At 43.3% G+C, this 22,777-nt stretch overlaps 2 protein-coding genes across 10 annotated transcripts in view; one reads left to right on the top strand and one right to left on the bottom strand.

The window, feature by feature from the left end:
* EML6 (EMAP like 6) overlaps nt 1–22,777 on the top strand; it is a 279,876-nt gene that overhangs the window by 238,276 nt on the left and 18,823 nt on the right. For 2 of the 4 annotated variants that reach the window (XM_070572641.1, XM_070572640.1), the window contains 10 exons: nt 3,117–3,325; nt 4,149–4,306; nt 4,931–5,045; nt 7,221–7,409; nt 8,723–8,895; nt 9,305–9,467; nt 11,313–11,416; nt 12,137–12,290; nt 12,701–12,801; nt 14,713–16,701. In XM_070572641.1, coding sequence (XP_070428742.1) covers nt 3,117–3,325; nt 4,149–4,306; nt 4,931–5,045; nt 7,221–7,409; nt 8,723–8,895; nt 9,305–9,467; nt 11,313–11,416; nt 12,137–12,290; nt 12,701–12,801; nt 14,713–14,737 — 1,391 coding nt within the window. In that variant the 3' untranslated portion in view covers nt 14,738–16,701. Of the gene's footprint in view, nt 1–3,116; nt 3,326–4,148; nt 4,307–4,930; nt 5,046–7,220; nt 7,410–8,722; nt 8,896–9,304; nt 9,468–11,312; nt 11,417–12,136; nt 12,291–12,700; nt 12,802–14,712; nt 16,702–22,777 lie in introns of those variants that run through there. The other 2 variants (XR_011526070.1, XR_011526071.1) reach the window with 2 other exon arrangements.
* RTN4 (reticulon 4) overlaps nt 16,848–22,777 on the bottom strand; it is a 79,286-nt gene continuing 73,356 nt past the window's right edge. For all 6 annotated transcript variants that reach the window (XM_008535808.2, XM_008535811.2, XM_008535810.2 and 3 more), the window contains 4 exons: nt 21,276–21,345; nt 20,711–20,757; nt 18,243–18,301; nt 16,848–17,849 (listed from right to left, as the gene is read on the bottom strand). In XM_008535808.2, coding sequence (XP_008534030.2) covers nt 17,807–17,849; nt 18,243–18,301; nt 20,711–20,757; nt 21,276–21,345 — 219 coding nt within the window. In that variant the 3' untranslated portion in view covers nt 16,848–17,806. The remainder of the gene's footprint in view (nt 17,850–18,242; nt 18,302–20,710; nt 20,758–21,275; nt 21,346–22,777) is intronic.

The raw sequence follows: 22,777 nt of genomic DNA, 5'->3' as shown, positions 1-22,777 counted from the left end.
CTGTGGTAGCCAAGATCAAGTCATTCCTAGTTCCTTGGAAGAAAGTTACCACATCAGTCCCCACACAGTATTGTCTTTTCAGGTCAGGTTCACTCTCCTCACTTCCCTCACCTGTCCCTTTGGGCAGTACCTCCTCTGGCCCTTCCCTAACACAGACTCTTGCTCACCTGGGACCCCTTCTTGATCTCCCGTTGGAGAATCGGTGGAGCCAGGGTTTATAAACACACTCCCAGGAAAAAGAGAAACCTTCTTTTGGTGACTTTCTCCCATTGTCTTTGTTGGAATCAGCGCTTGGGTCTGTAAGGAAGCCTTCTGAGCCAGTGACAATATCTAACGGCCTGTCACCAACCACCAACTCTTCTGAGTTGATTGTGTGTGATTTTTCTCTCATGTCTAGTCTTGCTTACAGATAAAGTGTTTTGAGGGAGGTTTATGTACTTTTTTGTTATCATTAGCATATTATTCCTTCCTTATTTGTTAAAGAGTTATTTTGTGGAACTCTTAGGGGTATGTGTGTCTACGTATATGTATGTGTGTGTGTGTGTGTGTAAGAATAAACAAAATAAAATGGAGTAAGAAAATGAGCTTATTATATGAAATTCATGTTGTCAGGTACAAGATACTTGTATGAAATTTGTTCTGAGTAGAAGCCAATGCATAGAGGGAGACAGGCATCTCCACAATTAGAAGGGTCCATGAGATTAAAACAAGGAGAAAACAAACAGTGGCTTAGAGGAAATGTGCCTCTTAATGTTGCTTTATTTTGCATTTCCCCCATAACTACCAGGATTCATCCTCTTGCCATCTCTTTATTGTCTGCTTGTGTTGCTTCTTCTGGAATTCAACTGTGCAAATCCTTTTTCTGCTGAGTGTGGGAGGATTGCTTGTCTTATTATTTGTAGTTCCTCACTGATTATTAATATTAATTCTTTGTCTCTTTAAGCGTTACGAATGTTTTCTCCCAGTCTTTTGTCTTTTTTTTTTTAAAGGTTGGCACCGGAGCTAACATCTGTTGCCAATCTTTCTCTTTTTTTCTCTTCTTCTTCTCCCCAAAGCCCCACAGTACATAGTTGTATATTCTAGGTGTAGGGCCTTCTGGTTGTGGCATGTAGGATGCCACCTCAGCGTGGCCTGATGAGCAGTGCCATGTCTGTGCCCAGGATCCGAACCAGCAAAACCCTGGGCTGCCGAGGTGGAGCGGGCGAACTTAACCACTCGGCCACCGGGCCGGCCCCCTTTTGTTTGTCTTTTAACTTAGTTTATGGTATCCTTGGGACTACGGGTTTAAAATATCTGAGCCCTAGGTAGTGAGGTAGCTGTTACAGAGTCAAGCATTCCATCTGCAGAGAGAGAATTACACCGTGAGAGGTAACTTGCAGGTGTCCCCAGCCATTCCTGGGAAGGGATTCCAGTGGGGATGTCTGAGGGCTGGCTGCAGGCCCGACTATGTTAAGACCCCACCACCGCCACTCTACCAGAAAGCCCTATAACAACACATAAGTAAATGTAAGTGGCAAGGAAGAGGGGAAGGAAAAACTACATGTGAGTCAATAAATAATATAGAGAAAGGTGATGATTAAGAAGAAATTGGAACTAAAACATTAAGAGCAAGTTAAAAGAAAATGGAAAGGAAAGGTAATAGAAGTTGAAAGTAAGTTAAGAATTCAAGGGCTGAAAAATAATGATGAGATAAAAATAGATGAGGTTTAAAATACAGATAAAAACAGGGGGCTGGCCTGGGGCTATAGCAATTAAGTTCATGTGCTCTGCTTCAGCGACCTGGGGTTCACAGGTTCAGATCCTGGGCATGGACCTAGCGTGTGTGGCATGCTAGGACCAAGCCACGCTGGGCATCCCACATAAAATTGAGGAGGATTGGCACAGATGTTAGCTCAGGGCCAATCTTCCTCATCAAAAAGAGGAAGATTGACAACAGATGTTAGCTCAGGCCAATCTTCCTCACAAAAAACACCAAAGAAACAGATAAAAGGCTAGGAAATAAGAGACTTTAAAAGGAGCTAAAAGAATAATAACAACAGTTCACGCTTACAGGGCCTCGAGCTCTGGTCTAAGTCTCCGCTTGCATCAATTCTTTTACTTCTCACAACACCTTCGAGAGTGAGGACTGTTATTGTCCCCAGTTTACAGATGAGGAAGCTGAGGCACAGGGAAGGAAAATAACTTTTCCAGTGTTGTTCTACAAATAAATGGTGGAGTTGGGATTTGATTAAGACAAAGGTTAAATAAAACTCAGGAGAAAAATCAAAAACATAAATAAATGGGGTTGAGAAAAAAACTAGAAATTAAATATAAAATATAAAATTTTAGGGGCCGGCCCAGTGGTGCAGCGGTTAAGTGCGCACATTCTGCTTTGGCGGCCCAGGGTTCGCCAGTTCGGATCCCAGGTGAGGACATGGCACTGCTTGGCAAGCCATGGCTGTGGCAGGCGTCCCACATATAAAGTGGAGGAAGGTGGGCCCGGATGTTAGCACAGAGCCAGTCTTCCTCAGCAAAAAGAGGAGGATTGGCAGCAGATGTTAGCTTAGGGCTAATCTTCCTCAAAAAAAAAAAGTAAAAATTTTAAACCTGAAAACCATGAAAGAAAAGGAATATGGGGATCCTTTTTTTTCTTCTTTTTTTAAAGAAAACAGAGAATCTTGGGGAGAAACAAAAACTGCCTAAAGGAGTGTGAGTCTCTAGGGACACTCTAGGGGAGGATCTGGCTTCCTGTGGGGGTGAATCCTGAGGTGATGTTGGAGACAGGAGGAGGTGACGTGGGGGATGCCTTTAAGCCCTTTTCTCATATGCGGAAGCTTCTGTCTCCTGGGCCATCCTTTTCTGCTGCGTTCTCAGATGCCTGGATGCTTGTGGGGATTGGGTGGAGTGGGCTGGGGGGTCATGTTAGCAGTACCTGCTGCTCTGGAAATTTCCCAGACACAGCCTCTCTTGCTCACCTTGGGAGCAGTGTCTGAAGGGGGGTGGGTGCTGTTGAAGAAGAAAGAACACTGAGGCGTGCCCTGGCCTTGCTGGGATGAGAGCCGTCCAGGGCTGCAGCTCCATGCCTGGCACCCCTGGAAGTTGGGAAGGCCCACCTCACTGGACTCTCATCCACACAGGTGCCAAGGTTGCCAGCCGAGGGGGTCACCTGGAACGCATATTTGTGGTGGAATTTCGTCCCGACTCAGACACGCAGTTTGTGTCTGTTGGGGTCAAACATATGAAGTTCTGGACCCTGGCAGGCAGCGCCCTGCTTTACAAGAAAGGGGTCATCGGGTCCATGGAGGCTGCCAAGATGCAGACGATGCTCTCCGTGGCCTTCGGTGCTGTGAGTTCCAGCAGTTCACTGCTGAGAGGGCAGCCTGAACCCCTGGGCGCAAGGGGAGGGGGAGCAGTATGGCCAAGAAGTTGCAAATGAGAAAGCCATTTCAACATTATCTCTTTTATTGGCTTATTTGCAACCACTATTCCCTTTCCATAGCACAGACGGGTGAGTTGACTATATTTTTCCCCATTTTGTTGCCCTCAAACATTAATCAGAAAAGGCAGGGCCCCCACTCAGGGCAAGAGGTTCGTCATTCTAGAGGCAGACTGACTTGCAAGCCTGTCAGACCTGGGTTAGATAGCTGAGAGGAGGTGGGCATAGTCTCCACCACTGGACAGCATCCCTTTCCCTCCCAGGCCCTAGTGTGCCACAACTGACACGCTTACATGGGCTGTCAGGTGTCCCCAGCCAATGCAAGCACCCCAGGGACATTCTGGAACACGGCCAACTCTTGGTCCTCCAGGGGTGGATTTATCCCTTCATAGATAAGCCCAGGAAAGTTTCCTCTCAGGCTGGAGTTCACCCCTTACCCTGGGGCCCAGAGAATGGAAATTCACTTCAATGCAGAGCCACACTCAGTGGGGATGTTGGATGCCCCAAACTAGCTCAACAGAGTGACTGTTAAAGCCGGGTGATTTCCTTATTATATGCTCTTTGTGGTTTTCTGCAAATTCTTTTGCCTTTCCTTACCACAGAGGGTCAATTTGAGCACATGTTCACATTTCTCTAGCTCTAGTTCCTTAACAGAGGAGCCAGTGGCTGGGAGGGGACCCTCCTGAGAGCGGCTGTGAGTGTCCTGGTGTGGAAGGTGTCCCTTTGTTTACAGAACAACCTCACTTTCACGGGTGCCATCAATGGAGACGTCTACGTGTGGAAGGACCACTTCCTCATCCGACTGGTGGCCAAGGCGCACACAGGCCCCGTCTTCACCATGTACACGACCCTTCGGGATGGACTCATAGTGACCGGCGGAAAAGAGCGGCCGTAAGCCGAAGTTCCTCTGGGAACAACTGGTCTTTTTTTATTGTCTTGGGAGAAGCCAACAGAAGCATCTCCAACTTGGAGAAAATGCAGATTTTCATTGTCCTATCTTTTCTGCATTGGGGAGCTCAGTCTACCATCTCTCCAAGAGGGCCCTAGGTCAGAGCCTTCAGAAGTAAGAGTGAGAGAAGGAGAGAGCGGTGTCTTGAATAGACCGGAGTGACTTTGCGGTTCCTAAAGTGTTATCACAGTAGCTCTTCGGGAGAAGGGAGGAAGGAGAAGTGAGAAGAGGGGGCAGGGAAGATGTGAAAATGAAACAGAAAAACAGGAGAAACATGTCTCTTAGTATTTGATCTAATAAAAACACAGTTGGATTTTCTAGATTACAGTTCTCTTTCCTTCCAAGATCATGGCATTTGAAGGCATTTTAGGAAATCTGCAAGTTCAAAGGGTTCTGATTGCTCATCAGCAGAGCCTAAGAAAGGGGTCACCCTGGAGGGTCTGTCCTGCTGGGAGCCCAGGGTGGCTGTGCCCTTGATGAGGGGAAAGCAAGAGAGGGGAGTAGAGGGTCGTGGGGAGTTTTTAGAATGAGGGCTAACATGCTAAGTTCCTTTTGATCTGTTTTAGGACCAAAGAAGGAGGTGCTGTAAAATTGTGGGACCAGGAAATGAAGCGCTGCCGGGCCTTCCAGCTGGAGACGGGACAGCTGGTGGAGTGCGTGCGCTCCGTGTGCCGCGGCAAAGTGAGCGCACCTGGGCTGGTCCTCCCCGAGCTACCCCCTGGGGCTGGGCCAGGAAGGAGGAAGGGGTCCAAGTGAGAGTTAGTTCAGCACCTTCCCAGTCAAGCACTTGCCCTGTGCTGGTTCGTTGAATCCTTAAAATAAGCCTCCAAGGTATGACTTATACTGCAGTGGGAGGTAGCTTAGCATAGTCAGACAGACCTGGGTGCAAATGTGACTCACCCAGTAGAACTGGCCGTGTGACCTTGGATGTGTTGCTTAACCTTTCTGTGTCTAGCACACGGGTTGTTGTCAGGATCACATGCGTTATACATGCACAGTGCCTTTCATTATGCCTGGCACGCAGCCACATTCAGTAGATGTTAACTACTATTATTATAAATAATAGTATTATAGGCACAGAGATCTTAAATAATTTGCCCATGCCCAAGGTCACATGGCCAGTAAAGGGAAAGTGATGGCCACCAAACTATCTGACTCAGAGCCATTGGTTTTCAAGTCACACCTTGGCCAAATATCAAAAACAACTGTGGGGGGGCTGGCCCCGTGGCCAAGTGGTTAAGTTCGTGCGCTCTGCTGCAGGCGGCCCGGTGTTTCGTTGGTTCAAATCCTGGGCGTGGACATGGCACTGCTCATCAAACCACGCTGAGGCGGCGTCCCACATGCCACAACTAGAAGCACCCACAACGAAGAATACACAACTATGTACCGGGGGGCTTTGGGGAGAAAAAGGAAAAAAAAAAATCTTTAAAAAAAAACAACTGTGGGTGCTAGCCCTGATGGCCTATCGGTTAAAGTTTGGCACGATTGGCTTTGGCGGTCCCTGCTGTGGAAGCACACCTCTTGTTTGTCAGTAGCCATGCTGTGGCGGCATCCCACACAGAAGAACTAGAAGGACTTAGAACTAGGAAACACAACTAGTACTTGGGCTTTGGGGAGGGAAAAACAAAACACAACAAAACAAACTGTGGGGTTTTTAAATGTGGTTGTCCAGGCTTCTACCCAGAGCTGCCAAATCAGAATCTCAGGGGTGAGGCTTTGATTTGTGTGTTTTCCATTTTTTTCTTTTTTTCTCCTTTTGAAAATTTCTTGGGAGATTCTGATGCACTTGAAAACAAATCTCTTAACCTCCATTTAATATCTTGTGTGTATATTTTTGAATTGCTAGCATTCTAAGAATTTGCCTTCTGGATGTTCTCCATAAAAAAGGCAAACCTGACTTGGAGTCCACATAATTCAAAATTGGGAATTTTGTTTTAAATACCTAAATGGCAATGGTCTGGAAGGATAATTAGACATATGGGAGATGAAGGCAGAACCAGGCCCAGAACCTGGAATCATCAGGAGATAGATTTTTTTGTTCAGTGTAAGGAAGAACTTAGGAAGAGTTTGAGCTGACCAAAAACAGAAATTGGCTGCCTTGCTCTGTAGTAAACTTGCAGTCATAGGAATGTTCTAGCAGAGACTAGATGATGGAGAACTCTGTACTAAAGCTCTCACCAGTAGAGGGAGAAAAGCCAGAGTGAGAAGGTAGAGGAAGTGCCTTAAGAATGGGCAGTTTAGTTGTTAAAAACAAAACACATCGTGCCTGTTCCTATGTTAATACCACTGCCAGCAAAGGCACTTTCACAAGTTGCTCTAATCATAGTTTTTTAAAAAAATTATTTTAAATTGTGGCAAAATATAGATAACATAAAATGTATCATTGTAACCTTTTTTTTCTTTTTTTTTGGTGAGGAAGATTGTTGCTGAGCTAACATCTGTGCCAATCTTCCTCTATTTTGTACATGGGATGCTGCCACAACCTGGCTTGATAAGCAGTGTGTAGGTCCATGCCCAGGATCTGAACCTGTGAACCCCAAGCTGCCAAAGCAGAGTGTGTGAACTTAACCACTACCAGCCCCCATTTTAACCATTTTTAAGTGTACAATTCATTAGTATTAGATACATTCACACTGTTGTACAACCATCACCACCATCCATCCCCAGAACGTTTTTCATCTTGTAGGAGGGAAACTCTGTATCTATTAAACAATAACTCCTCTTTCCATATCTCACAAACCCTTGGCAAACAACACTCTACTTTCTGTCTCTATGAATTTGGCTATTCTAGGTATTTCATATGAATGGGATCATACAGTGTTTGTCTTTTTTCCAATAATCTTTTGATTGCAACAGGGAAAAATTTTAGTGGGAACCAAAGATGGAGAAATAATTGAAGTTGGTGAAAAAAATGCTGCTTCCAACATCCTGATTGATGGACACATGGAAGGGGAGATCTGGGGCCTGGCCACACACCCCTCCAAGGACATCTTCATCTCTGCCAGTAACGATGGCACAGCCCGCATCTGGGACCTGGCTGACAAGGTGAGGGGCCGACTCTGCCCGGCTCAGATGCCCACAAGTGGGCCTCACAGCAGCAGGAGCCGGAGTGAGGCAAGGTTTGGCCAGCGTGAGGCCAGAGACAGGGGATGGAGCTGGACGAGAGATCAGCGGCAGTTCAGCAACTAGATTAGAGGACGTAGTAATGAAAGGAGTCCCATTCACACGCACCCAATCTATATATCTTTTAGCTGTATGCCCATCTATGAATATTTATAGTACAGGAATCATCTTAATTCAGAATGATTATTCTCTTGTGATGAAAGAACTCACAAAACCTAAAAAATAAAGAGACAAATCATGTCTTCCTGGATGGGAAGACTGAAAATGATCTAAAATGTCAGATGTTCCCAATGGGAACATTTCAATCAGAATCCCCACAAGGCTTCTCTTAGAGTTTGAAGAGACAATTTAAAAATTAAGTTAAAATAAAAATTCATCAGGAGTGAAAATATAAAATAGCGAGGGATAATCTGGGGAAAAAAAGATTGATGTTACCAAGCCTTACCTGATATTAAAATAGGTACTTCAGTTTTAATAATTAAAATACTTGGTTTCATTACAAAATGGCTAGTAAATGTTCCAGCCGTATTTTTAGTGTAAGGATCAAAGAACAGACATGCAAAACCCTAAATGTGGTTGTTATGCTCAAGTTAGTTTCTAATTATTTATTATGTTTATTGTTAACAACAGCTGTCATTTACTGATCTCCACCATCATTAATGCTTACAACAGCTGTGCAAGACCAATGTTAATATTGCTTCTTTACAAATGGGAGAACGGAGGAGTAACCTCCCCAAACGTACGCAGCCAGAGACAGAGCCAGGATTCAGGATTTGAAGTGACAGATGCCAAAGCTCAGACCCTTTCCCCTGAACAAGAGGTCAGCAGTCTATGGCTGGAGGCTCAAGTCTGGCCCACTGCCTGTTTCTGCAAATTCAGGCATGCTCTTTCGTTTATGTAGTATCTGTAGCTGCTTTTGTGCTACAATGGCAGGGCTGAGTGGTTGTGAGAGACCCTGTAGACTGCAAAGCCTAAAAATATTTACTACCAAACCATTTACAGAAAAAGTTTGCCAACCCTTGCCAACATGGAGGAGCATGTTGTCTCCCAAGCTGCTCTAATCGAACATGTTGCCCAGCCAGCTCCTCAGGGACAGTTACTGTAAGAAGCAAGAGGCTTGGAGGCGTGCAGGGGCAGCAGAGACAGCCTGCTGCTCTGGCCTGGGTGCACAACTCCTCCTGGAGACCAGCTGAGGTGGCCAAGGACTCAGGAGATATTACTTTGTATCAATGTAGAAGCTGCTAAACAAGGTGAACCTGGGCCACGCGGCCAGGTGTGCAGCCTACAGCCCTGACGGGGAGATGGTGGCCATTGGCATGAAGAATGGAGAGTTTGTCATCTTGTTGGTGAACAGCCTGAAAGTGTGGGGGAAGAAACGAGACCGGAAATCTGCTATCCAAGATATCAGGTACATGGCAGGTGGTCTGGGCAGGGAGGGTATTCTCCTTCCCAGTGGTCCTCATTCCAGAAGGGCCATGGCTGGAATGAAGAACTCAGTTGTGAGAAGGCCCCTTTCAATGAGCCAACTATGACAGGAGACCCTCTCACACATTCTTTCTCAGACATGTCTTTGCTAATTTCCATAAGAGTGTGGTAAAAACTTCTTGTAAAATGCCATTCTACAAAAGGCTACATATCCATTCCCTCCTTCCATGGGATTTGATCCAGAGGAATTGTTGAATTCCATAGAATGTAGGAGAAGCTAATGAAGTGCGATCTCATTGCCTTTGAGCTTGGGAGGCCTGTCCCAGAGCAGACCTCGTGCCTGACCCGCCCAAACAGCCCTCCTCATGGACCACTTGGATTGCTTTTTCTAGAATCAGCCCAGACAGCAGATTCTTAGCCGTTGGTTCTTCTGAACACACAGTTGACTTCTATGACCTCACTCAGGGCACGAGCCTGAATCGCATTGGCTACTGCAAAGATATCCCAAGCTTCGTCGTTCAGATGGATTTTTCCGCAGATGGCAAATACATCCAGGTAGGCTTCAGCTTTACTGATATCTGGGACAACCAAGAATAGGAATAGTAACAATGGCTTATTTGATTGAGTGCTTACTGTGTGCCAGCCAATGTGCTAATTTACTCTTCACAGGAACCCTGTAAGTACTGTTACTTTTCTCCTATTTTATAAATGAAGAAACAGAGACTTACAGAATTTAAGAAAGTTGAAGAAATAGCATTTGAAATAGTATTCTTCAGTAAGAAAAGCAGGAAGCACAAGCCCTGATTGTCTTTGATCCTCCTCTCACCAACCCCTGTCAGAGCTTCCTAATTCCTGGTTCTCTGCGGCTGCACCTAAGCCTGTGTCACTCATTATACTTACTCATTTCAATCCCAAATCCTACCAGGTAGTGTGACCCCTCCACACTTGGGACCTGGACTCCAGACAGTGGGCCTGGAGTGAGAGCTCATCACTGATTTCCTGGGGGGAACTGACAAGTGGGAAGGGATCGAGAGAGGTCCCACTCTTGGGACTTACAGCTGAAAACGGAACAACAATTTCTCCAGCACTCTGAACAAGTATTATCCATTTGTGAGCAGGCCTGGTGTTGGAGATTCACTGTGGAAGGAGAAATGGAAGGACACATCCATTCATCAAATATTCACTGAACCAGGCACTATGCTAGGCTTTTGGAAGGACAAAATAGGCCTGGTAGGGCTCCTGGAGCTTGCCCTGTAATGGAGAAGACAAGCATTAAACAGATAATTATGAAATATACATATTATTACAAACTGATTATGTGCCGAGAAGGAAAAATGCAGGCTGCTCCGGGAGCATTTAACAGGCGCTGAATTTAGATTCACTTCCTCTCCGCACAGTGATATTTAAGCTGAGGGCTGTGGGATGTGTAGGAGTCAGCCAACAAAGAGGGGCGGGAGCATCGTTCTAGGCCATCTGCGCGAAGGCCTTGATGTGGGAAAGATCTCAGCTCATTCCGTGAACAGCAGGAAACCTGGGGTGGCTGCAGATGTAGGCAGTGGCCATTTTCTGAAAAATGGTTGGTTTCCTCTAAAAGATCCCAGAGAAGCAAGGGTCAGGTCCTAGACGCTTCAAAAATCATCCCCATGAGCTGCTGTCTTTGAGAAAACTTGCCTTACCTCTGTGCCAAAAGATCTTGATTCTCTGAAAGCAGGGATTCCAAAACTTGAGTGGGCATCAGAATCACCTGGAGCCTTCTTTAAAACAGATTGCTGGGGGGACCAGCCCTGGGGCCGAGTGGTTAAAGTTCCACACGCTCTGCTTCTGTGGCCTGGGTTTGTGGGTTCAGATCCCGCGTGTGGACCTGCTCCATTCATCAGCCATGCTATGGAGGCATCCCACATCCAAAATTAAAAAGAGGAAGACTGGCACAGATGTTAGCTCAGGGCTAATCTTCCTCAAGCAAAAAGAGAGAGAAAAAAAAAGGAAGCTTGGCAATGGATGTTAGCTCAGGGGGGAGTCTTCCTTACCAGAAAAACCACCCACAAATTGCTGGGCCCCACCTGCAAAATGTGTGATTTGGTATGTCTGGGGTGGGGCCCAAGAATGTCTGTTTCCAACAAGTTTCCAGATGATGCTGATACTGCTGGTCAGGAACCACATTTAGGGAACCACTGCCTTAGAACTTTGGAAAATAGCGAAAAAACATATGGAAAAATGCCCTGCTCATGTCAACTTTGCCGTGGGCTGACCACAGACTTTGTAGCCTGTTCTGAACTTGGATTTTATGAAAAGTCCTGGGGATGCAGAGGCTGGGCTAGTGTTCTGGGAAACAGTACACCAAAAGGGGAGTCCTTTGGAATGCAAAGAAAGTTGATGGACATGGTTCCCTTCCACTTGCAGGTGTCAACAGGAGCCTACAAGCGCCAGGTGCATGAGGTCCCCCTGGGGAAGCAGGTAACAGAAGCCGTGGTCATTGAGAAGATCACCTGGGCCTCCTGGACAAGGTGACTGGAGGAAAAACAATTGAGGAAAAGGTCACAAGGGAGTCTCTTTTCCCAGGCTCAGCCTCTAAGTTTGTATATGTCCGGCAGCTGAAGGAGCCCAGAGATAGAGCAATCTTTTCTTTGGGGGGTGGGGACGGGAGGTTTTTCTTGGTACCAGTTTGGGCCACTGGCTTTGATCTGACTTGGGCTTTTGAAATGCAAAGTCCCTCTTTTTGCGTAATGCATCCTACAGCCCCCAACCCCATCCAGCAAGTTCAAAGGGAAACCATATCCCAGCTGTTAGCCAAGCCCAGGCGGAGTGCATTGTGAGGCCTCCAGTCACCAGTGGGGAGTGGCAAGGCTGGAACTGCCAGTGAGCAGGATGAGAGACAAGGCCTTGCCAATTCAAGGGAAAAGAGACCGCCAACTTGTGAGCTTGAAGGAGCCCCTACTCTTCTCCCAAACATATATATATTCAGGAGGACTATAGGAAAGAGGAAGAGAATCAAGGATGGAGGTAACTTTTCTTTTGGAGGCGAAAGGGACTGGGGCAGAGGAGAACAGTAAGAGCTAGGACAGGCGTACAGAGAAAGGGACAGATGCTTTCAAGCGAGAAGAGCCACAAGACCACACTGAATTATGCAAAATACCCCTCTCTGCCTCTTCTCCCTGGGAGAGGATGCCTGACTGCAGGAAGCCTTCTCACACATCTCCTGCTAACGCCTCTTCCTGTTGTAACAGCATTCTGGGAGATGAAGTCATTGGCATCTGGCCGAGAAATGCAGACAAGGCTGATGTCAACTGCGCATGTGTGACCCATGCTGGCCTCAACATTGTCACAGGAGATGACTTTGGGCTGGTGAAGCTCTTTGATTTTCCATGCACAGAAAAATTTGTGAGTCTTCCTTAGAGTAAACTCCCTGCACGGCCACCAGGCTCTCTGTTCTTCTGCAGTGTGCAGAAGATAGTGGCCACATCTAGATGGCCATCTAGAATCGAGAATAAGAGGAATCTTGTTCCAGCCCCGTAGAGATTTGGCAACACCTAACCTTTTCATCTCCCTTGGAGAGGAATTCCTGGCAGCTGGGAGAAGGGAAGATGGAGGGTGGACAAAGTGGCCACAAGTGGAGCAAGAATGGGACAGGAAAGCCAGTGAAAGTCTGGCTGATGGAGATGTCCAGACCACATAGTAATCCCATGAATGAAGGAAGCTTCTGGGAGGAGGGGGTTTGAGTCCTGGAAGGTGGTCCTTGATTGTTGGCAGGAGCAGGGTCTCTTAGCTGTCTCCATTCACTTTGCTCACAGGCCAAACACAAGCGTTACTTTGGTCACTCGGCTCATGTGACGAACATCCGTTTCTCTCATGATGACAAGTATGTGGTCAGCACTGGAGGAGACGACTGCAGGTACCAACCTGATTAATCTGGCTCTGACTCCCTGGCCTTCACTCCCTCCCCCTCCACCTCAGGTGTCCCCTGGGTCAGCCCCGCCAGGGGAATGGAGAGGGCCTGAGGCAGGATAGTAAACAGGAAATTCAGTGAGTCCTAATGAGGACGAGGACTTTCCATGTATGAGGTATTCAGTCTCTGGTCATTCCCAACCCAAATCTTGATGGACCCGTGTCTCCACTAGAGCTGTCCTGAGATTGGTGGGAAGTCAAGGGCATGTGATAGCTCCTCTGAGCATTGCTGGGTGGAGAGACAGGTGGGTGAGAGGCTCAAGATGGCTGATTTCAGTAGGAGCTCTTGGACAGCCCACAAGGTCATTGCATATAATCAGGGGGTTAGAATGACCTTGATCCATGTCTTTTATCGCACCAGAATTCTTAAGATGGATGATTAATCCACAACCAAGACAGGTTTAAAAATACTAATATTGGGGCCGGCCCAGTGGCGTAGCAGTTAAGTTCGCATGGTCCACTTCTTGGCAGCCCGGGGTTCGCCGGTTCGGATCCCGGGTGCGGACATGGCACCGCTTGGCACGCCATGCTGTGGTAGGCATCCCACATATAAAGTAGAGGAAGATGGGCACGGATGTTAGCTCAGGGCCAGGCTTTCTCAGCAAAGAGAGGAGGACTGGCAGTAGTTAGCTCAGGGCTAATCTTCCTCAAATAAATAAATAATAAAAAAACAAAATACTAATAATGAGCCTCAGTCAACCCTGAGAAATAAGTAGGGCAAGTGTCACTCAGTTTTACACATGAGATCAGATGAGGGGTGATGCCATTAGGCCCAGTGCTAGTTAGTAGCAGAAGAACCTCAACCAGCTATTTGGATTCCCGAGACAGGGCTATTTTTGACTATAACTGCTGTTCAGTGTAAAACGGTCACATTGTTCTGTGAGACGTGACTGGTCCTCCGGTGTTTTGGAGCCCTACCAGCATGCTCCAGAGACATCAGCCTCTTCAGCATTTCCAGGAAGGCAGCTTTCTTCCGGCCCTCCACCAAGGGCATTTCTTATTTGGAGCATGGAGGAACAGGACACCATTCTAAGTCACTCAGCTTCTCCACGTCTAATGTAGCTGAAGGGCTTTATCACAATGTGAATATTGGTTTCTGTTCGGCCCAAGCAAAATTCTTGGGGGGATGAAGAAGAAATGCATGCATTCCAGGTACTTTTTAGTGCTCTGAGAGAGGTTGTGGAAAGGCACTAGAGAATTTCAATTCACTGCCTACCCAAAAGCATTGTGTAGAAAATGCCCCCGGAAGATGCTTTCTGGTGCCTGCCTGGGAGCACCCATCTTCAGTCTGCTGTGCCAACTGGCACTTAGAACCCTTGAGATAGGACTGATAGCAGCTCCCTGTGGAGTGTAAGCACCCATTCAAAGCAGCACCAGCTGAAGTGTGAACCGGCCAGCAATAAGAGACAAAGTGAGTTGGGCACCCAGTGCAGGAGATACGAGGTGACTTTTGGATACTGCAAAAGGCTTAGAAGTAACCATAAAAATGCAGGGCCCCTAGGCCTTTGTAGTCATGGGAGCACAGTGTGATCCTGGCTCTGTGCTAAACACTAGAGAGGGTTCTCCTACTCAAGTGGAGCCGATAAAGCCTTTTCAATAGTAATGAGAGAGAGAGTGTGAAGTCAAATTGCCAAAAGTCCTCACATTCAGCACGGACACTGAAAGAGCCAAACAAAACAAAAAACAAGAAACCTTTTTTTAAAAAAAGCAGTAAGACTGTTCATTGGTGGCAAGATCCCTGGTTTTTGCTTTTTTGAATCAAAATGTTCAATACCTCACCTGACCCAAGACCGTTTTTTGTCACTTGACAAAAAAGTATGATGTTCAGCCATGCAAAACATTTGGTCTGCTTTTTCAGTGTATTTGTGTGGCGATGTCTGTAAATGCCAGAAACCTCTTCCTTTATTGCTGCTGCTGCTACTACCCAGCAACTGCAGAGGCAGTGATGAGGCACCTCCTCCCCCCCGGCTGCTGGGAAATGCCTACAATGCTGCGGGCCGCACAAGCTGGAAGTGCGAGTGAGGTGGTGTGACTGCCCCCGTCATCTGGAATCTCCAAAACTGAGACCAAGGAAGGTCAGTTCTAACATGTTAAGACTGCTTCCCTATGTTCCCGAGACTACACACTATACATACTAACTACATTGACGAAAAATCCTGATAATGTAGCCCACTGACAAAATTTAAAGCCTGTTACCCTAACCAATATGTAGCTTTTCATTTGCATCGAAACTTTTACAAAAGATGTTTTGCTATGTTTCTATATACTTTAAAAATGTTCGTTTTTACAAATAAGTTGAACAAGACAGCTTAAGTTAGATGCACCGAAGTACCAGAAATATTGATAGCCTCTGTTCTCCACATTTAGCTTTCAAAACCAAATGAGCCACGTATGAACAAGTTGAGAAACTTAATTTTTTAAAGCTTCATTTGCAGAGTTTTATATTCATTAAGTGCCTTTGCAAGTTTCCCGTTGTGTGGGCTGTTGTCTCACCTCCCACAGATTATCTCTTTTCTACATATGGTGCTAACACCTCAACGCTGAGGACGGCTACAGACCCTGAGCAGATTCCTGGTCTGTCACCCATGTCATGTGTTTATGTCAAGGCTTCCTAAATGAAACACATCAGTTACCAACTTAGGAAATAGTGGCTATGGGAAGGTGAGCAGCAAAGAAACGTAAATTCAGGAGGGACGGGGTAGAATGGGTTTTCAATACGTTTAGTGCCAAACCCACAAAATCCAAAATAGAATTCAAATAAAATAAACCTCTACTACAACGTGGAAGTGAAAAAAGCTCAAGCTGGTCCAGGAAGATGAGCTGATTTATCTTGTTAAATTGAAAATGGTAATGAACGTGGTGACCTGAGGCTGCACTGGGTTTACCATTCCCAGAGTAGGGTTGGCTTGACCCCACGGATTTGCTTCAGGTGAACTATGTAGGTTAAGTCCAGATTTAAAAAAAAAAAAAATTCTCTGCAAAACAAATTTCTTGGCTCAAGCAATATTTGATAAATCAAGATTATAAAACAAAATAATCTAGCTTAGAGTTCCTCAGAGTTGGTTGGTTGGATAAAAGAATGTGACTTGGAAAATAGTAACCGGAAGACATCCCTGAACCACCTCAATCACACTTTATACTCAGTCCACCACTGACCACAGTAGAGGGCTGACGACACACACTGAAGGGAAGGCTGGAGAGGGACTGGGGGCTCTGAGCATATATATGCCAATTAGTCCTTCTGGTTAGTGAATTAGAATTCTGGCTCTGAAGTACTGGCTATTTGCAGTTGTCAGTTTAGAGAAAAGGAGAAATGAAGCATTTTCAATTAAATAGATTAATATTCACCACAGAAGTGCTTCAGCATTCTAAATGGATTAGATCACTCATTAAGCTATTTTTATATGCCAATTTATTAATGCCTTACATTAATCCAATGATAGGTTGTTGGGCCCACAGTTAGAGTCCCTATGCAGTCCTAATTCTGTTTTCTGTAACCATGTGACTGGTGATGCTGAGTTGATAACCATGTCTGCCTATATTGTACCACTGACCTTTCATACTGACTGGATCTTGCATTGAAATAACCATGTGGAAGAACACTGAGTTGATCAATGATGATATGTACAACTATATTTAAAGAGCAATAGTGTCTATGTGTCAAGAAAACTTCTTAAATCTTATTTGTAAACAACATTTATATGGTATGAGTTTATGTTCATAAATCCTGCACTGTATTCCACTATATGTTAAGATATTGGTGCATGAATTTATTTTCAAAGTATGAAAAATACATAATTTAAAAACATTTTGGTATGTGTCAAATAAATTTGATTATGTAAACATGTCCTTTTGTTTTCAAAGTAAACACAGCTGCACCACGAGCTGAAACCCTTTCTAAAAGTACAAGCGTCCACCCACCGGTCAAAGCAAAGACTATCCTTTGTGTATACTTTTAATCTGCAGTTTCATGAAACCAAAATACCAAACATATTTTAAGTCTATAAGCTTTATTGATACTTTGCTTTTACAGTTCACAATGCATTCCACAGATTTAGTTCAGTACAGCTTAAACCACAATTGTATAAATCTTCATTTTATGATTTCTTGCATAACAATGTTTGATATTTGCAAACAACGTTTTTGGAAGCATTAGATTCAGTCCACAGAGTCAGAGTTTGTGACAAAATTAACTATAGCAAGTCTGTGCGATGCAGTCGACGTGAAGAGTTCTATGTGCATGGCGTCGGTTCACGTTGAAAACAGATGGTAGTGCACCTAGAAATATATTTTCTTTTTCTAGCTTATGTGCTTTGGAACTACACACGTACAACCAAAGACTCTCTGAAAGATCAAGCACTGTGGGGCAGCTGGAAGGTAAAGGTCTCTAAGCTTTGTGAAACACTATATATAGATATATATATAATCTATATTTACTTATATTGGCAATTAATATAACAGTAAAATTCACAATACACCTAGAACATACCAGAAAGGCAAGTTTTTTCACTTCTGCTTTAGTGGTATGATCTCGTCTAAACATTTCATTTCAGAAAATCTGCATCCAATCTACACAGACCATACACAGTGCACAAACTGTGAAAAGGGTTATTTTTTTCAGCTCCACTTTCTCTGCAATTCCCAAAATACAGCAAGACTACCTGTAACAAAATGTAATATACAGCTTTCTCAGATCTTTTTTTATTCACCAGTGCCTCATATAGGAAAAACAAATGATTACGGTTCAAATCCATACATAGCAGCTTACAATACTTAAGGTGATGAACACATGGCAGTCAAGACAGGTGATTTCTCCTCAGACACTGCATTGCTGAAAATAAAGATCTGTGAAACTGCAATGTCAAGGTTTCATTCTTCCCTGACCCCCCCATGTAATCAAATGAATATCCCCTTTAAAGATAAACTCCTATTGTTAATTATTTCAGGCTTTTTCATTCAGCTTTGCGCTTCAATCCAGGGATTTTTGCTTGAATTCTACAAATGAAAAGGAGGGGGAAAAGGTCAATGTAAATATTTTTATATTTTAAGTATTTTGTTTTCTGCTTCTTAAAATGCAATCCTTCAAGAACTACCTGTATACTACTCAGCTTATACAAGAAATGAAATCCTAAGGCTATCAAACTACAAGCTATAATTTTGCCACCTTGGCCTCACGAATTAGATGTAAACAAAGCCTTAAATACACATAATAAATATAGAAATTAAATGATTCAAATGTTAGAAAAAGTCTTTTAGCAACACTGATGTCACACTTTAGGTCTGACTGAGACTTGCTACTCACTATGCCTGTCATATGAACATAGTGCACTGTTCTCAAAGTCTGCTACACTTTATCCTTAGTAAAAGTTGCAGATTTTCAATACTTACTTAGCCATAGCATCTTTAACATTCTTATTTGCAAGTCCTAGATAATGATCTATCTGTGCCTGAAAGAGAAGTATAAAGGGGTTATTTGAAAATTACCATAGCTGAAGCATCTTATTAACATTAGCATCTACGTTCCAACAAAATAAAGGCTTACGGAACCACATTTCTCATTTTTATAAGGCTTTGGAAACTGGCACTGATATGTTTGGAAGTTCCATGTAATAGAGCGAGCTCTGTATTCTGAAATCTACAGTTAAGAAATTACCTGATGCCATAGATGCAGAGAAGGCATTTGACAAGATTCAACAGCCATTTATGATAAAAACTCTGAACAAAATGGGCATAGAAGGAAACTACCTCAACATAATAAAGGTCATATATGACAAACCCACAGCCAACATCATACTCAATGGGCAAAAACTGAATGCCATCCCCCTGAAAACAGGAATGAGACAAGGATGCCCTCTATCACCACTCTTATTTAACATAGTACCGGAGGTCCTGGCCAGAGCAATCAGAAAGAAAAAGGAATAAAAGGAATCCAAATAGGGAGGGAAGAAGTGAAACTCTCGCTGTTTGCAGACATGATCCTATATATATAGAAAACCCAAAAGAATCCATTGGAAAACTGTTAGAAGTAATCAATAACTACAGCAAAGTTGCAGGGTATAAAATCAATTTGCATAAATCAGTAGCATTTCTATACTCCAGTAATGAACCAACAGAAAAAGAACTCAAGAACAAAATACCATTCACAATCGCAACAAAAAGAATAAAATACCTTGGGGTAAATTTAACTAAGGAAGTGAAGGACCTATATAATGAAAATTACAAGGCCTTTCTGAGAGAATTGGATGACGACATAAGGAGATGGAAAGACATTCCATGTACATGGATTGGAAGAATAAACATAGTTAAAATGTCCCTTCTACCTAAAGCAATCTACAGATTCAACGCCATCCCAATCAGAATCCCAATGGCATTCTTTACAGAATTAGAACAAAGAATCCTAAATTCACAAAAGACCCCAAATTTCTAAAGCAATCCTGAGAAAAAAGAACAAAACAGGAGGCATCATAATCCCTGACTTCAAAACATACTACAAAGCTACAGTGATCAAAACAGCACGGTACTGGTACAAAAACAGGTGCACAGATCAAGGGAACAGAACTGAAAGCCCAGAAATAAAACCACACATCTATGGACAGCTTATCTTTGACAAAGGAACTGAGGGCATACAATGGAGAAAAGAAAGTCTTTTCAACACATGGTGCTGGGAAAACTGGAAAGCCACATGTAAAAGAATGAAAATTGACCATTCTTTTTCACCATTCACTAAAATAAACTCAAAATGGATCAAAGACCTAAAGGTGAGACCTGAAACCATAAGGCTTCTAGAAGAAAACGTAGGCAGTACACTCTTTGACATCAGTATTAAAAGGATCTTTTCGGACACCATGCCTTCTCAGAGAAGGGAAACAATAGAAAGAATAAACAAATGGGACTTCATCAGACTAAAAAGCTTCTTCAAGACAAATGAAAACAGGATTGAAACAAAAAAACAACCCACTAACTGGGAAAAAATATTTGCAAGTCATATATCTGACAAAGGCTTAATATCCATAATATATAAAGAACTCTCGCAACTAAACAACAAAACATCAAACAACTCAATCAAAAAATGGGCTGGAGACATGAACAGACATTTCTCCAAAGAGATAGTGATGGCCAATAGGCACATGAAAAGATGCTCATCATCGCTGATCATCAGGGAAATGCAAATCAAAACTACACTAAGATATCACCTTTCACCCGTTAGAATGACAAAAATATCTAAAACTAATAGTAACAAATGTTGGAGAGGTTGCGGAGAAAAAGGAACCCTCATACACTGCTGGTGGGAATGCAAACTGGTGCAGCCACTATGGAAAACAGTATGGAGATTCCTCAAAAAATTAAAAATAGAACTACCATACGATCCAGCCATCCCACTACTGGGTATTTATCCAAAGAGCTTGAAGTCAGCAATCCCAAAAGTCCTATGCACCCCAATGTTTATTGCAGCATTATTTACAATAGCCAAGACATGGAAGCAACCTAAGTGCCCAGCAACAGACGAATGGATAAAGAAGATGTGGTACATATATACAATGGAATACTGCTCAGCTGTAAAACAGAACAAAATCATTCCATTTGCAATAACATGGATGGACCTTGAGGGAATTATGTTAAGTGAAATAAGCCAGCGAGAGAAGGATAATCTGTGTATGACTCCACTCATATGAGGAATTTAAAATTATGGACTAAGAACAGTTTAGTGGATACCAGGGGAAAGGTGGGGTCAGGGGTGGGCACAAAGGGTGAAGTGGTGCACCTACAACATGACTGACAAACATTAATGTACAACTGAAATTTCACAAGATTGTAACCTATCATTAACTCAATAAAAAAATAAAAAAAGAAATTACCTGATGCCGTTCATAAATAACAGGAACGCTGAAGAGTGAAATCAGAGCTGAAAAAGGAAATACACAACCTTTAAAAAAGACTGTTAGGATTTAAGGAACAAACACTAAAAAGCCATCAAACTGGCAACACTCTTAGGATAGCCAGGTAGTATTCCTAATAAGCGAATAAATACACAAGGAGCATCTGCTGGTGGGGAGCCACTCCAGGGCAATGAATTAACCAAGGGAGGCTGCAGAAACCATTCCTGGCTTCAGATAACATCACAGAGACTACAAAATAAAGGCATCCCTGGTTGGTCAGTTTTATGAGTGCTCCAGCAGGTAAGGCCACCCTTGATCTGGTTTTACCACTGTTAGTTGGAGCAGTCTTCAGGAACTAAAACTAAAACTAAAAGTGTTTCAGTAAACAGTATCAGCAATTTATTTAAAGAGATCACAACCTCAAATGTACATCCTCTATTTTTCCTACAATGTAAGAATATTCTCCACTAAAATGTCCCTAAGTTTCTTGCTCACAATCTTTCTTTTTCTGCAATTTTTCATTTCAGCGGTTTTATAGACTTACCCAAAATCAGTAGTGTCAGACCATTGAACAAGGCACCAACATAGGTAAATACCCACATCAACACTGCAAACTATAAAAAAATAACATTAGCTTATTAAAAATGAAATTCAAGTTTCTTAATTAAGCTTTCAAATAAAAGCAACTCATCTAAATGCTAAGCTCCCAGAGGCATACTCCTCGGAGAGACTTGGTAAAGTAGTATGGATGCTTCAGTTCTAAGTCACCTGTCGCAATTCAGAATTTCAGAATCCCAATTAAAACAAGAGATTCGATCCACTTTCTCTGGACTACACTACCAAATAGTTTATTCTGTTTTCTCTGAGATCAGAAAACATACCAAAGGTATACCTTAGCTCTCTAGCATTGAACTTTTAAATGGGAAGACTGAAAGGTATGAGAATTAGCTATTAAAACTGATTTTCAAGTACTAACAAGTGCTTAAAGATATATATGAGCTGAATAATTCAGACATTAAAATCTCAGACATCTGAATAAGCAATAATGGAGCAGAGGGAACTTATTATCAGGGAGACTAGATTTCCAGTACCAAAAATATCACCTCTAGCATTTTATGAAGGATCAGAGGCACTGACTGCCCAGTGATACATGATTTCACAGTCATGGTTAACCCTGAGAATGAGGACTCCACATACTTTTATATCTATTAATAAAACTGACCATTATTCTTCCTTTGGCCACTGCCGCCTTTATTTACTTAACAAACAGTAATGTAGTCTCTATTATATTAGTGCTGGGCACTGTTTTAAATGCTTTACAAATATAAACTTATTTATTCCTCTTAACAACTGTATCAGGCAGGCACTATCCTCAGTACAGCAGATGCAGACACTAAAGGGAGAGGTTTAATAATTTGCCGGAAGTCAGATTTCAGTCCCCTCCAGGGGCTGGGGGACTGTGGTGAACTGACTAAACTCTCCTACTTTAGTAATCTTGGTCTCAAAATCTGGGATTTTTTTTAACCAAATCAGGCAGTTTGGAAAAGGCTTTGCTTCTAAAAAGTGATTTCATTTTGGGAAGTCCTTTATTTCCTCTCCATACTTTTAGTTTATTCATGAGATGGTTGCACAAGAGAATTTCAAAGTTTTCTTCCAGTTCAAAAACTGAGTGACATCATATAGTACAAAGACTCAATGACATGTCCAAAGCAGAAGACTCAAACACAAAGTCCATTTGGATTTTATTAAATATTCGTCATCAGCAATTCCTTTGCTTCCTATTAAAAGCCGCATGTGTCTCGCAATCACTCTGCGCTATTTAGTAGGTAACAAATACGGCACCACGATGCCACCATCTACAGTGAGTATTTAGGTACATATAACACAGTATATATGAAGAGAGGAGGTAAGAGGAGTTAGCACCTCCATCATCTAAAGCAGGGATTGGCAAACTTTTTCTGTAAAGTAAGATAGATAATAAACATTTTAGGTTTTGTGGGCCAAGGGGTCTTTGTCATATATTCCTTTAAAAATGTAAAAATCATT

Source organism: Equus przewalskii, chromosome 14, assembly GCF_037783145.1.
Source record: "Equus przewalskii isolate Varuska chromosome 14, EquPr2, whole genome shotgun sequence".
In the NCBI taxonomy this organism is placed as follows: Eukaryota; Metazoa; Chordata; class Mammalia; order Perissodactyla; family Equidae; genus Equus; species Equus przewalskii.
The sequence above is the reverse complement of the archived record's forward strand: the minus strand, read 5'-3'. Positions and strand labels throughout refer to the sequence as shown.